General features: G+C 36.8%; 1 protein-coding gene across 5 annotated transcripts in view; it reads right to left on the bottom strand.

Annotated features, from left to right (window-relative positions):
• Positions 1–14,686, bottom strand: part of IMMP2L (inner mitochondrial membrane peptidase subunit 2) — an 845,985-nt gene that overhangs the window by 119,544 nt on the left and 711,755 nt on the right. Inside the window, exons 1-2 of one of the 5 annotated variants that reach the window (XM_077856153.1) lie at positions 10,870–11,119; positions 8,151–8,230 (exon numbers count right to left, since the gene is read on the bottom strand). The exons of the other annotated variants lie outside the window; for them this stretch is intronic. Coding sequence (XP_077712279.1) covers positions 8,151–8,230; positions 10,870–11,090 — 301 coding nt within the window. The 5' untranslated portion in view covers positions 11,091–11,119. Of the gene's footprint in view, positions 1–8,150; positions 8,231–10,869; positions 11,120–14,686 lie in introns of those variants that run through there. 5 annotated transcript variants of the gene reach the window in all.

Raw genomic sequence — 14,686 nt, 5'->3', positions numbered from 1 at the left:
AAAAATAAACTTTGAGGAATAATTGAATACATGAATGATAGAATCCTAACTTTTGGCATTTATCTCAGTTAACTTGTTCCAAACTACTCCTAGGGAAAAAAAAAAATCTATCAATTTGCAGTGGGGAAGCTAAGAATAAAGCAACAACAACAACAACACAAAACAAAGTGAAAAAAGAAAAAGGGGAACAAAGATGATTAATGTCAACACAACATATCTATTTCTGAGTTTCCTAGCAGTCAAGAGAAAAGGGAAGCAATTAATTTTGCAGTTCTCATTGTCTGACTAAAGGAAGCACCAGTCTTCAGAGAAGCAGATATTTTCTTGAAACTTTATTATAAGAGAAATTTTTCTTGAATAAAGTTGTACGTATAGGACTTACATATATATGGAACTCTGAGTATCTTAATGGGCAATGATGTCAATAGCCTTTTGCAGAAGATACACAAAAGCTCTTTCTGGGGTCCTTTGTTTTAACAGACTTGATAAAAACCAAAAGAATGGGAATAAACTGTAACTAAAATAAGGCATTTTTATTGGAAGTTAAGTTTGCTGCTTTCTGATACTTTAACATAAATAAATTTTGGAAAAATGTTGAGGAATAAGTGTAGAATGCCACCAATCTCAAGTGCCAGTCATCTCTCCTTGATGCTATTGATAGGAACTGGATGGTAGTCAATTCAAGGTCGTTGAGGTCTTTGGAAAGAATGCTCAAACTCTAGACTCCTGTCTTTCTTAATTAGAGGCTTACCACATATACCTCTAAAGCTTAGAATTAAGACATAAAAGTCTAAATTTGAAGACATTAAAACCAGTTTTTAAAAGGGGGCTCACACTAAAAACAAGTCAGAAGGAAACTTGGAGATAATTTAATAAAAACTATGTGGACAACTTGCTTTGATCATATTTTTAAATCTAATTTATTGAAGATATTGTAAGACCAATTTAGATTTTAAGATTTCTATAAAGATTAAAAATTATCTCCTGTTTTTAGATCTTTAAACTTGTTTTTGGAAACAGTTCATGTAAAGGATGAATTATCCACCATTTTGATTATCTATATAATTTCTCAAATACTTTAGTAAAGAGGAACTTACTAGATTTAGTAAAGAGGAACTTACTAGATTTAGTAAAGAGGAACTTACTAGAACTTACTAAAACTGGATTTCTAACTATGTTAGAAATTTACTCAAGGAACTCAAGGAACATTACTCACATTTACTCAAGGAACTAGAATATATAATTTCTAGAAGATCAAAGATTACAATTTACCATTCTTCCTTACCAACAATCATTTTATTTCTCCAAACCAAAGACAGAAAATATTCAGTAGCGGCATCTAGAAGCAAAGTCAAGCACCACAGGCCAAGGAGATGGCAATATTAACAGTTTTGCAGAAGTTACCAATTCCACTGGTTGAAGCTTTGTTTCAGTTCACCTAAGAGTCTTAACAACTAGCTTAGCTGTACACCAGTACAAATCCATTGCAAATCATCCCATGACAATAAGGATGGGATTTGAAATTCATTTTCATAGAAGTTCCCTGAAGTCATGCTATAAATTTTTTTAGCACAAAATTGACCTTAAAGGTCTGCTAAAATATTAAATGCATGTTTAAAATATTAATCATTTCTTTATTGTAAAATCCTATCTGTTCAAACAGTATTCATGCACTTGAAAGAAAAATCTGATTGCTTTTATTTCTAATCCCTATTTTCTTATCACTTCCAAGTTTCTAATTTGTTATGGTTGTATATTCCACAAAGCGCTTAACTAAAAGAGATCATTAGGAAATGCGGGGAAATAGCAAGCAAGAAGTCTGAGGGATGAGTACTTAAAGCGGTTTGAAAACAAATAGGACATTATATAAAGCAAGTTATCAAGCTCCCTCCCACCCACAACTGAATAGCAAGTACATTTGATTTAATGATGTGTAGCTGATTTTTTAGTGTTTACCACAGATCTGTAGGGAATTTCTGAATGACCAACTAGGCAGATGGAGAACCAAACCAGAAAACATGCAAATACATATTAAGCATCGAAAATGCCAAATCAACAAAAATTTGTAAAGTATCTCCTGCAATAAAGGGTCTCCTGTTGGAAATTATAAAGTATTTCCAACTATGTGCATACCTGCCAACTCCATGAGATGTTATGAAAAGAATGAATGAAAAGATGGGTTCTGCCCAGAGTTTATATGCTTGTTGGAATGAAAACATATTTATGTAACTCATTTTTTCTCATAACCAGTTTTCCATGACACAATACTTTAAAACCGTATTATACTTTTACTCATTGTACGAAGGACACCTGTACATTTTCTTAAGAATGGTAACAGGTTAGAATCCTTTGGCTTGGGGGATCCCTGTGTGGCTCAGTGGTTTAGCGCCTGCCTTTGGCCCAGGGCGCGATCTTGGAGTCCCGGGATCGAGTCCCGCGTCGGGCTCTTGGCATGGAGCCTGCTTCTCCCTCTGCCTGTGTCTCTGCCTCTCTCTCTCTCTCTCTCTCTCTCTCTCTATGTCTATCATAAATAAATAAATATTTAAAAAATTTTTAAAAAAAGAATCCTTTGGCTTGTGTTAGAAATGTATGCTTTGTAGACCTTGTCCACAAAACTGGATTTCTAACTATGTGCTTGACTTATACTTTTGTTGTTGTTCTCATGAGAACTAAGTTGGTTGACATCTTGAATGATTGTCCTCCCAAAACAAACAAAACCATAAACAGCAATATTCTTTAATCAGATGCTACAAGATGGTTAAGAGAATGCTACAATAGATGCTACAAGATGGTTTATTTATGCTACTTAAAAGTCAAAGTAGAAGTAGAAACTGAATAGGATGGTTGAACGTGAAGACAACTTTACTCTTCAATAATTCCAGCTGAAACCCTCTGAAATTAATGAAGTAGCTAGTGATGTCCAAAAACAGTTCCAATATGGGTATATATGAAAAATACCTAGGCCCTGTACACATGCATTGGCAAAGAATAATTTCCCAGGGCTGGCACAACAAGACTGTCAAGGCCTGGAGCTCTGGATGACAGATAATAGGCTGAGTGACATGGCTTGTTGACCAGAAGAATTACTGCTTTGTATGGCTCTGTCTGGTGCTGACAGGCTGGGTGGGAGAGAAGGCAGCAAGTCCATAGTTTTAGGCTCCTCTGACTTGGCAAAGAGATCTCACATTCCATGTGGCAGCCATAATCACAAAAACCTCAGGTGTGTCTCTATGAAACACATGAAGCCCTGCATATACCTTGCAATATATATTCTTTGTCAGAAATGACCCAGAGTAAAAGCAAATTTGAACTCCAAGTCAATGATCTTGCCCATTTTGAATCTAAGTAAGACTCCTAGGTCTAGCCTAGCAGAAATACAAAGTAGGATTTAGAATTAAAGTTAAAAGTGGGTTACTAATAATTATCTTCTAAACTTTCATGAAATTGGAAGACTTGAGGTTAACTCAGTGGTATAATTGCATTGTGTGTGTGGCCACTGCTACTTTTTATATCATTTCCACATTGTTAGGTAGAATGCTGTGGTTTACTTCAAATTAATATCCTATAGCACTATTCCATAATTTTATTTATATATGCACTGTAAAATATTTAGGTTACAAAGAACTCATTATCTTGGGATATTATAAGTATTCAAATACTAAGGAATGTGTAATAAAATTGTAAGACATGGTCTTCTATTCAGGATATATATTATTAGCATGTTCTTTGTTATGGGTCATAAAAACCACTAACTATACAAAGTTTTTTTATTCACTAAGTATTTATGGAACATCTGCTTTCTTCAAACCACAACACTCAGAACCATGAGAACATAAAGCCAGGAAACAAAGCCGGTCCCTGAGGAACTTATAAAGAGAATGAAGTGTGAAGATACCTACGGAAGGCCAGGAGAGAAATTTCAAGGCACAGAGGCACATTCCTCAGCCCTGCCCAACACTGTGGTGCCTACTTCTGGACCAATTCTCTGTTCAAAGAGAGCTACAGGTGTGCTCCTTGCCCTCAGGGAGTTCACAGTCTACTAGAAGGATAGGTATGAACATTAAAAATGTCCATTTCTCAATACTACATGATGTTCCAGAAATATGCACAAGTACAGATTAAAAATGTAATTACTAGGAGAATGTCAAGATCAGCTCTACAGTGGTTTTATAGAGATGACTTCCTGTAATAAGGGAGTCTGAATCTGGGCATTAAAAAGGACACAGAGGATGAGGACAGAAGAAAGGACAGCATTGCAGAGGCATTTTGGGTGATGGGAACAAAATGCACTTAATCCCTGAGACAGGAATCCATAGCAGGAGCTGTGTAGGGCTAATAAGGATCAGACAGACAGGAGACAAGGGATAGGAAAGCAGTGGTGAGGCAGGAGTTGCAGAGTTCAGGAATGGTCAGTGGAGATCAGATTTGAATATCAAACTGCAGGGTGGGACTCAGTTTGATGGCCACTGAGACGTACTAGGGGTGGAATCATTACTGTTGAAGAGTGAGATCTCTAGAAAGGCAGACTCTGAAACAAAGTTAAGGTTTAGAGAGGTTCTCTTGGGATCAACGCCTGGGCAGGAAAAAGGAGAAAGCAGAATGGGCCCCAGGGAGAAGTCCTGACTCCACAGGGAGCTTTGCAGCAGAAACGGCCATGGAGCAAGAGTGTCAGGTGTTGGGTCTTTATGCTTCTGCTGCAGGCTGTCATTGTATGTGGCCCATTCTGGGACAGGTGTGACCTTGGACCAGACAGCTCTCTGACACCACAGCAATCCCTAAAAGGGGCTGTCCACTTGTAATCCTTGCACTAGCTGGGACAAATCACTTTTTGAAAGAGGATCTGGAGAATTATGGATGTCAGATTTATGTAACAGTGCAATGCAGTGGTTCTTGATGTATGGACCTGCAACCAGCAATAGTCCATCACTTGAGGCCTTGTTAGATATGCAAAATTCCTGACATCACACAAGACTTAGTGAAATAATCTCTAAGGAGATTGGAGAACAGGACCATCCAGGAATTTGCTTACCTAGATTTCCAGGTGCTTAGGATACACATTGAAAAATGAGTTAAGTAAACCAGTGAGTAAATAAAGAATAGTCTCATTTCCCAAAGTTCTACATTTACTGCTTTGAAACATGTAAACGCTCTTAAAAAATAATGAATAAGAAGCTTTATTATCTATATACAATAAACTCAAATATCAAGGATTGATAAACACTCACACTATGATCATGCTATTGGATATTTAATAGTCTCATTTCCCAAAGTTCTACATCTACTGCTTTGAAACATGTAAACCCTCTTAAAAAATAATGAATAAGAAGCTTTATTATCTATATACAATAAACTCAAATATCAAGGATTGATAAACACTCAGTATGATCATGCTATTGGATATTTAATTTTTTTTGGATATTTAATATTTAAATACTATCCTCCTTTCACTCCAATTACTATTTTTGGATTAAAAAATTCTGCATAGTAAGAAGCTTGTGAACCCTGAATATGTTCATAGCACAAGTTCATATCACCCTAAACTCTTCTGTTACAGGTTGGTCTGCATTTCTGGAGCAAAACCTAACTTCATGCAGTCTGAGGTCTCATGACTAATAAATAGTTCACCTATCACTCATGGGATTGACCAAACCCAGTCAGAAGTCAGGGTACTTGGAACTCTGGTTTCAAATGTACACTGAATCCTGTGGTACCCTAACCCCCAAATGCATTCTCCTGTTCTTTCTGGGCACATGATGGCTCAGCTAGAGGCAATACCTCCTAGCCTTCCTTGCAGCGTGGAATGGCCATGTAAGTCCGGGTCAGTAGAATGTGAACAAAATGAAGCATGCAATTTCTGGCTATCTTCAAATAAAAGACAACCAGCTTTCCTTGAACTTCTTTCCCAACCCATTTTCACCAGGGGCTGGAATGCAGAAGTGTCAGGAATCTAGCTTTGACTATGCTGAGGAGTATAATTTAGAAGACATAAGTAAAGCACATAAGGAATCTAGGTCTCCAAATGGTGTAAATGTGCAAAAGCAACCCAGACAGTCTAGGACGGAAATTTGAGAAATAAACCTCTCCCATTTTTGTTCAACCGCTTTACCTTTACCCTGACTTGTACACTTATAGCCAACTGTGTCACAAGGCAGCATCCGTAATTAAATAAGGAAAGGAGGTCACTGATGTCCTTCATATTCCTGAACAGCTTGGAAATAATTTTTTTGTAAATATTATTATGGATACCACATTGAAGTGTTTCTCCTATTCTTGGACAGAGGATAAGTTAGCCCCATCTGCTTTTCAAAGATAGGAGAGCAATTCAGAAGTCCTACGGAATAAATAACAAAGACACCCAGTAAATACTTCATCTACTACTGATATAATGTAGATTACTTAAAGTTTAACAGAAAACTTAAATTTCCAAGGACCAGACTTACCAGAATGCTATCTGGTAAACTTTGGTCAGTAGTACAAATCAGTACTAGATTTGAAGGTAAGCTTCATGAGGGTAATGAATAGCATATTAGATAAATCCACAGAACCCAGAAAAAATTCCTGGCACGTAATAGGCACTAGGTAAGATTATAGAATGAATGACTTCTCTTGTGCTCTAATATTTGAATGATCAGAGTAGACAAGTAGAGAATAGCTAAAGATTTTCATGTATCCTAAAATACATTAAGCTTTCTCAAAATAAACTATAATCAAGTATTTTGTTATTACATAAAGAAAAATCCCATGATCTAATTAACCTAACTTTTGCTATTGAACTTACTGATTAAATTCAAGATTTATGAACAATTGTGTCAAGGGAAAAATATAAATTCCTAGAGCTATTAAGAAAAATATAGAATATGAAATTGCATCTTATCACAACTGAATAAACACAGGGAGTTCTCCTATAACAATGGAATAACATTGGCCATTACAATCAGGCTTGTTATGTTTAGACATGGTATTTTGAAGCTTTTCTAAAATCTGTAAATTAATAAAGAGATATGTCTAATGCTAAACGCAGAGCACATATTTTATATCAGGTAAAAAGATTTAAAAAAAAAGACTATTTTGACATTCTCTAGTCTGTTTTCAAGCTTTCAGTAAACGACTCCAGCTGGATCAGTTGCTAAAGCAGGCAAACCATTAATCCAATAAATCCATTAGTGGACCAGTTATCTTTGTTCCATTTTAAGGAAAAAGACTCTACCCTTTACTAGGAAGGCTTATTATTGATCACTGAGGGAGTAGTAAGATGGATAGGTTAATCCATAAAACTGTGTACTAGGAAAACAGTGCAAACCTTTTGTATATTTTCAAGGCAAGGAGTTCAAATGTTAGTGTTCAAGAGAGTTGGTTCATGTTCTGGCTCTGAAGTTCATCAGTCTGGGTGACTCACGTTAGACTTCACTGTACCATAATTTTTCATTATATCCAATGCACATGTTATTTCTCATCCATTTACCTCATGGAAACATTAACAGATTAACATGATTAACTGTCATAAAATAGAACCAAGACTATGGAAAGATGTATGGATCCAAGATACTATTAAACCTATTTTATTACTAGACAAGATTTATCCATAGTTTCAAAAGTATTCCATGTCTCAGTCCTTATTATCTGTGTGCTTTAGAAGATAATCCTCTTCATTCTATGTTAAGCATGAAGAATTTTTAATCTTAGGAGAAAAAAAAAAAGAAATGGTTGGCCTCAAAAAACATATCCAATTAAAGGGATACTACACACTAAAATAGCAATTAAGATAATAAGATATTTCTGTGCTCAGATCTGTGCCTGCCAAATTTCTGGTTAACTTCCCAATATAGAAATATGATCCAATTCAAACGCTTTAAAAAAAAAAAAAACCCTCACATTTTCTGGCATATTCAGAGAATGGTGATGTGAAAGAGGAGAAAATCTTAATCTTGCCAGAATTTACAAGGGAATGTGAGAAACTAAAAAGCATTAAAAAAAGTTAAATATTTTCTTAGGATGAATTGCTCCCATAATCAAGCAGTCAGTATCCATCTCCATATCACTTCTTGGTCACTATTGATCGGCTTATTATGGCTCTTAGTTTTAAAATGTTTCTGCGTGCACATTAAAGTCAATAACATGCTCTCATTTTAAATATCCTTGAAGACACTTACCCTGGTTTTCCCTTTTCTGAGCAGCTTTATTCTTGGAGCAGATTCTTCTAGTCCTCCTGGAGTTCTGCTCCATTTTAAAACTGATAAAAAAAAAAAAAAAAAAAAAAAAAAGGAACTAACTCTAATTTAGTAGCCTCTTCCTTATTTTCAACCCAGAAAGACATTTCTCTGTTTGGCCGTGAACAAAAAAAAAAAAACAAAAAAAAAAACCTTAAAGGGGCATCTAAACTTTCCAACATTTGGATAGAAAACTCTTTTACTCCATCTCCATCGTGAACAAAAGAAAAAGAGGGAACAAACATCCCCAACACTTCCTAATGATTTCCCTTTGTTAGTGGCACCTTCCTCTTCCTAGTCACTCAGACACAAAGTCTAATTTATGCCAAGGAGTACTTGATAATTTGAAATACATTACTTAGGATTCACGTGAAAGTAACTGGTATTCCCAAAACAGGGATCTGAGATAATCACTTAAATACACACACACACACACACACACACACAAATTTTAAAAATGATTAAACTTTAATATTTTGGAATCTTTAAATTCATTCTTTTTTTTACACCACCTCATTAATTTTATAGTTATTTAGAGTGTCAGCCTCCCAGGTAAACAACAAATTATCAATTCCATATAGAAGTCCTATCATCCTCACAAAACTGACGCCCTCCCCCGGCTAACTTACTGACTCTGGACTTTCCTTCAAACCTGATAGGTCAGAAGAAATCAGGGTAACTTCTGCTCCAGTTGATGTTATGCATTGCCTTAATATCTGTGTGTTAGGATTATAATGGTTTTCTAGAGCTACACACCGCCTAAAGGTTCTTGCTTAAGAAAAAGTTACAAGTGAGCTGGCTGAAATATTTTCAAACAGTTTTAATTTTACCTTAAAAAAAAAAAAGATTGCTAAAGGTAAGGACAGGAAGTTGTAAAATAATGATTTTCTTACAATAATTACGTTTCACTACATACTCTTCACTCAATGTCCGCTTAAAATACATATTTGGATAGAGACATAAGCTGTCTTAAGATAAGCTAAGGACTGTAAAATTCCATTTAGATACCTTCTGTTGAGAATAATTTCATTTTTATTTTGTGCCAATATCCTAGCACACACCTAGGAAGGTGGCATGGTGGCAGTAGGCTACAGAAATTGGAACATCCGCCATGGGCTAATGATCTCGTACATTTGCTGTCATCCAACATTTCAAATCTTTAGTCTGCAATTATAATAGGGGCAGGGAATCAAGAGTTTCTTTATTTTAGGCAGCCCTTTATTAATGAATGCAGTCACTAAAAGGCTAATTGTATCTTCTGAGCTATTAATTGACTTAGCTCCAAGACGACTGTATAAAACATATGGTGCAAGATCCAAGCAACTGTCCAGGGCTGTGCACAGGGGGCATTTGGCTTCTTTTTGAAAAGAAGAACCAAAGGTAATCCCTTTGCAGCTGCAGTGCAGATGGTTTTCTTTACACCATTTCACTGAATACTAAACAGAAACTGGGAAAAGTTTGAAAACATAATAAACAAACAGCTGAGTGTTAGCTTAAATGCTCTCTGCATCTATCAGAGAGAAGCATTCAGAATCTCTGGATGTTTACCAGATAGTTTAAAAGAAAAACAGAGATGTGAAAACTGAATGAAATGATTTTAAATTTGTACCTAAATACGGTTCTATGTGGTTCTCTTCAAAGTAACAATATAATTAAATCTCTCTGAAACTTCATTTATGGGTGTCATGATTCATAATCCTCGACATCATCAAAAGTTTAGGTTTTTCTGAAAATATGCTGAGATGAGTAAAGCTGCAATCACCTTTCCCTAAAGGAGTTACATGGAATCATGGAGACATCTGTTACTTTCATTCTTCTTCCTTTCTGTGGCAACCTAACACTGCCTTCCCTCAAAATAAAAATGTGCAGTGAAGCTCAGTTACCGTTTCAACTTCACACTCACTTATTCTACTTTAGCAGGAAGAGAATATTAAATTGAAGACTGGTTTGTAGACAGGAAAAGAGCAAAATCATATCAATGAATGGGTGTGGCCTCTTAATAGCCTCAAGGTAATAAAAGTATATTAAGTTCAATGAAGAACACTAAGATATTAATATTAAAAAAAAATCTGGTTACACAGATAGGGATTTGACACTCCTCTAGACATTGGAGTTGCAGCAATAACAAAACACTGTCATGCATATAGACATACACACCTAATACTTCGTATGTAACTAGAAAGAAGACCAAAATATCACCACTTTTAGTTTCAAATTATGGATTCAACTAATAGGATTATGGCTACTATTTATGCGTAATGTTTCTTGTTTTTGCTTAGCTGCTATCTGAATTTTCCAAAACTAACATATATTACATTTATAAGAAAGAGTTATTTAGAAGACTATGGTAGATGCATATTAACAGCAAGCAGTTTCCAACCAAATTATGGTATCACTCTATGTAAACTTACGGACTAGGTAAACACAGTAATTTCTTCCTGGGTTCTCAAACCTCCTAGAAAAATCAAGTATTAAAATAAAGACCTTCAAAAATCGAAATAAACCATTACTGCATTTCTCGAACAGGGCAACGAGGTGCTTCATCACTTAGATAGTTCTTGAGCTTGTAAACAGCACAACAATTCAGTCGAAATATGTTCTGAAGCCCGGCTAGCCAATGGGATCACACCCAGAATAACCTCAAAGAAAAGAAACACTCTACCTCTTCTCCACTGCTCTCCTCTTCCCCATACTTGAGTTCCATAAGCTTTTCACACACTTTGCAAAACAGCAATAGCCTTGCATTATGGAAAAAAAAAAAAAAAAAGCAAAGACAAACCAAGCCAACGCCAGCTCTAAGTGGTTGGTCGCTGGCGTGACGTCTCGTCTCCTAAATGCCTGCCATCTGGAGCGGGCATCCTTGCCGCTCTGCCTTGCCAGCATCCAGCTCCTTCCCGACTCTCAGCTCAGAGTGTGTTTGCTCATCCCTTGTTTAGGCCTCTTAATTTCTTTCTTCTCACTTGCTTGCCTTTCACTTAACTTGGTAAAACACTACAGCGGCTGCATTTCATTCACTTACCAATGTTCAGCTAGAAAGGACCATACAGGATTATCATATGGCTGCTGTTATCATTTCCAGCCCAACAAGTACAAAGATTCCATCGAGATCCTTCGGGCAGAGAAGTTGTGCTGTGCCACACTGGGGAGGCAACTGGTTGAAAGTTGAGAGGGTGCGTTTCCCATAGGAACCATCTTTTCTCCCCACCACCCTCCAAAAAAAAAAAATGTTAATAAACTGGGAAGCGTGGGAGCCCTTTCTGTATATTCGTTAGTTACTAAACAGCCTACAAAGAAAAAGATATGTTGAATTTTTGACATGAGTATGAAGGTCGAAGTCTAGGATACACAGCTGCTTGTGAGGACTTGGGCCATGAGGAGAGCTTCGATGGGCCTCAAATATCCCTAGAAGGTTACTGCTTCTCAGTAGCAGAGCTCGAAGCTGAAGGAGAAAGAGCCTACAGCCTAATTCAGCTTGAGAGTGGATTAGTGATGATGAAAGATACTCGAATTCGTTATAGGCTGCTGGGAAATTACTTGGGTCTCAAATATGTGGTCTTCTTCAAAGTAATAATACAATTAATCTCTCTCAAACTTTAATCATGAGTGCCATGACTCATTATGAAAAGCTTAGGTTTCTCTGAAAATGTTCTGTGATGGGTAAAGCTGAAGCCAATTCCATCTCTGTCAGGCCTGCAACCCAGAACACCACCGTACATTCCATAGGAGGGCAAAAGAGGCTGAGGTGGGTGACAAGGGACAGAGTTTTCAGGTGAACCAAAGACTCCCAGACCCATTTCCGAGGCTGAGGGTTTCTCCCATATGCTTGGATGTTTCTAACTTGTTTGTCAGGTAATGAGACCAGTAAAATGTATTAGTTCTTTATTGGATTGTTAGTCCTTTTTCTTAAGGAACATTATTACTTCTTAGCAATTTTCTCTATTCCTACAATATTGCAAAATACTTTAATTTCCACATGGAATCCAAAAGCATCATAAGGTTTAATGAAAAAACTTTTACTTTGCAATTCTAGAATAAGCTTAGTGACTATAAAAGACGAGGTCACAGAAAAAAATCCTAAAATTCACAACTCTGAGACCTTAATGTCAAGCATTAGTCTAATGAGCAATGTGGTAAAGGGTAATATATTCATAAACAAATGAGGGTGGCAATTTATTTAGAAATAGCATACGGGGTTTATTCATCAAAGTGTCTGAACAGGTGAGGGCTGGGTATACAAACAACTTTACATTTTCTTTCTGTTTGGTTTTATCCCTATGAATTCTGGCATAAATGGTAGTTCAACTTCTGTAACAATTTACTTAGAATTGAAAATATTCTATGTATTTTGTTGTTTTATTTATTTTTAAATAATTTACCATATGTGACCTTGATTACTGGAGTAGTACGCAAATCTTGTAAACAAATCAAGAAATCTGTGACAATATTATCATGGAGAGCAGCTCTGTTTACTGTCCAGCATTCAGTACCCCTTCCTTTGGGAAAAGCCACCCTTTCCCAGCTGCTAACACGTGTGGTTTGGGTGGGCCTCACACTACCTCCTGGTTTTAGGGTGAGGCCCCCCCATGAACAATAAGTTAACCATCTGACCACAGAGATTGGCTCAGATACACCAATAACCCAAACCATTTATCAAGTAATGTTGAGAGCTTTGCTGCTACTTCTGCCTCTATTTCTCTTATGTAAGGATAATCACTGATACCAATTTGGTATGATTCCTTCCAGACTTATTTTTCTGTCACATGTAAGCCTATATATACACATATGCACACACGTATATAGACATTTATATACACCAATGCTTGCACAAATACCCCTACATGTATAGCTTCTAATTAGAGTGAAAGACTGTATGATACTAATTTACTTCTTTCTTTTACACTTAGATTATTCACATCTTTCCATTTAAGGGGAACATAGGTACTTTTTTTTTTTTAAGATTTTATTTATTCACGAGAGACACAGAGAGAGAGAGAGGCAGAGACACAGGCAGAGGGAGAAGCAGGCTCCATGCTGGGAGCCTGATGTAGGACTCGATCCTGGGTCTCCAGGATCACACCCTGGGCTGAAGGCTGTGCTAAACTGCTGAGCCACCCAGGCTGCCCCAGAGGTACTTTCATTCGCTTAATTACTGCATAATATTTTACCATATATAGAAAACAATCTATCAAATAACCAGCAGGATATTCTATCCCACAGTGATCTATTAAAGGAGAAAAATACTGGCTCGAAGCAATCATCTCATTTCTGGAACACACCCTGTATCACTATTTGCCACCGCAGGAATGCCACCGACTTAGAGGGAGCTGTTGCTGGAGGGACAGAGTCCTGTGAAGAAGGTGGTGTTGAGGAAAATGAGAACAGAAACTCAGGACAACTCAAAAATAAATAAATAAATAAAAGAATGTAATCGGAACCAAATCTCATTTGCTATCTTCCTCAGATTCTCATCTGGAAGGATAGGATCTAGTCTCAGGAGGTTTTCTTTATTAGCAGGGGGGACAATGATCATTCGTTGGTTCTAGTAAAACCAAGTTGAGGTTAGCCCTGGACCTGAGCTAGGACTTCTGAGTTGGGAGTGGAAGTTTGCAATGATGATTTCAGTGGACTCACAGGAGAGGGAGAAGGGGGGTGGGGGGTAGGAATGAAGGCAGCATCCAGGGAAATTGTAAGTAAGTGAACACAGAGCTCTAGGACCACTGATGGGCTCATAACTGAGCTTCTGAAAGCCCAAAACTCCACAGGTTATCCAACTGTCCAGCTCACAGGAAATGCCCATATGTGAACCCTAGTGACTAGTAGGTCCTAAAGTGTCAATTTCTTAGGTCTGGAACCTTATTTACTCAATATTCCACAGACACAATTTTTTTAATGTACACTCATTCTATTGTATACAGAGTAATTACTGAAAATTGGTATCCCTAACCCTCCCTAGTTTTGAAAATTTAATCGACTGTAATGATTGGCTTAAAGCCTATTTTATTAGAATTTTAGTTCCTTAGGGACAGTAACCACATCTGTTTTATTCTGTAGTATATGACTGGCACATGTGCCATATGCTTCGCCTAGCCAATACATTCTATTCAGTATATCTGTACAGTGAACTGTGAGTGAGGGAAAGGAGGGGAGAAGAGAAGGAAATGAAGGAAGGAAGTGACAGAAAGAGCCTAAAGAAGAAAAAACTCATTTCAAAAATCATGTATGTTCATTGGTAACAGTATTCCATGAAGAGGAGATCTTTCTTGCAAAGAATAGGACACAGGATGAAAAGGAGATTACAATGGCTCCATTTGGTTTTTCTTCCATTCTTACCTAAAATTCTATATATAAATTGTACTTCCTTACACATTGTCCCTTCTTAAAAAGGCAAGTCAGGCAAATGCCAAGTCTATTTTTATTATATCATGATATATCTACACCCACATAACTGGCATTTTCAAATGGTATTGTGTTTTTTGTTT

The sequence above is a fragment of the Canis aureus genome, chromosome 18 (assembly GCF_053574225.1).
Source record: "Canis aureus isolate CA01 chromosome 18, VMU_Caureus_v.1.0, whole genome shotgun sequence".
Lineage (NCBI taxonomy): Eukaryota > Metazoa > Chordata > Mammalia > Carnivora > Canidae > Canis > Canis aureus.
The sequence above is the reverse complement of the archived record's forward strand: the minus strand, read 5'-3'. Positions and strand labels throughout refer to the sequence as shown.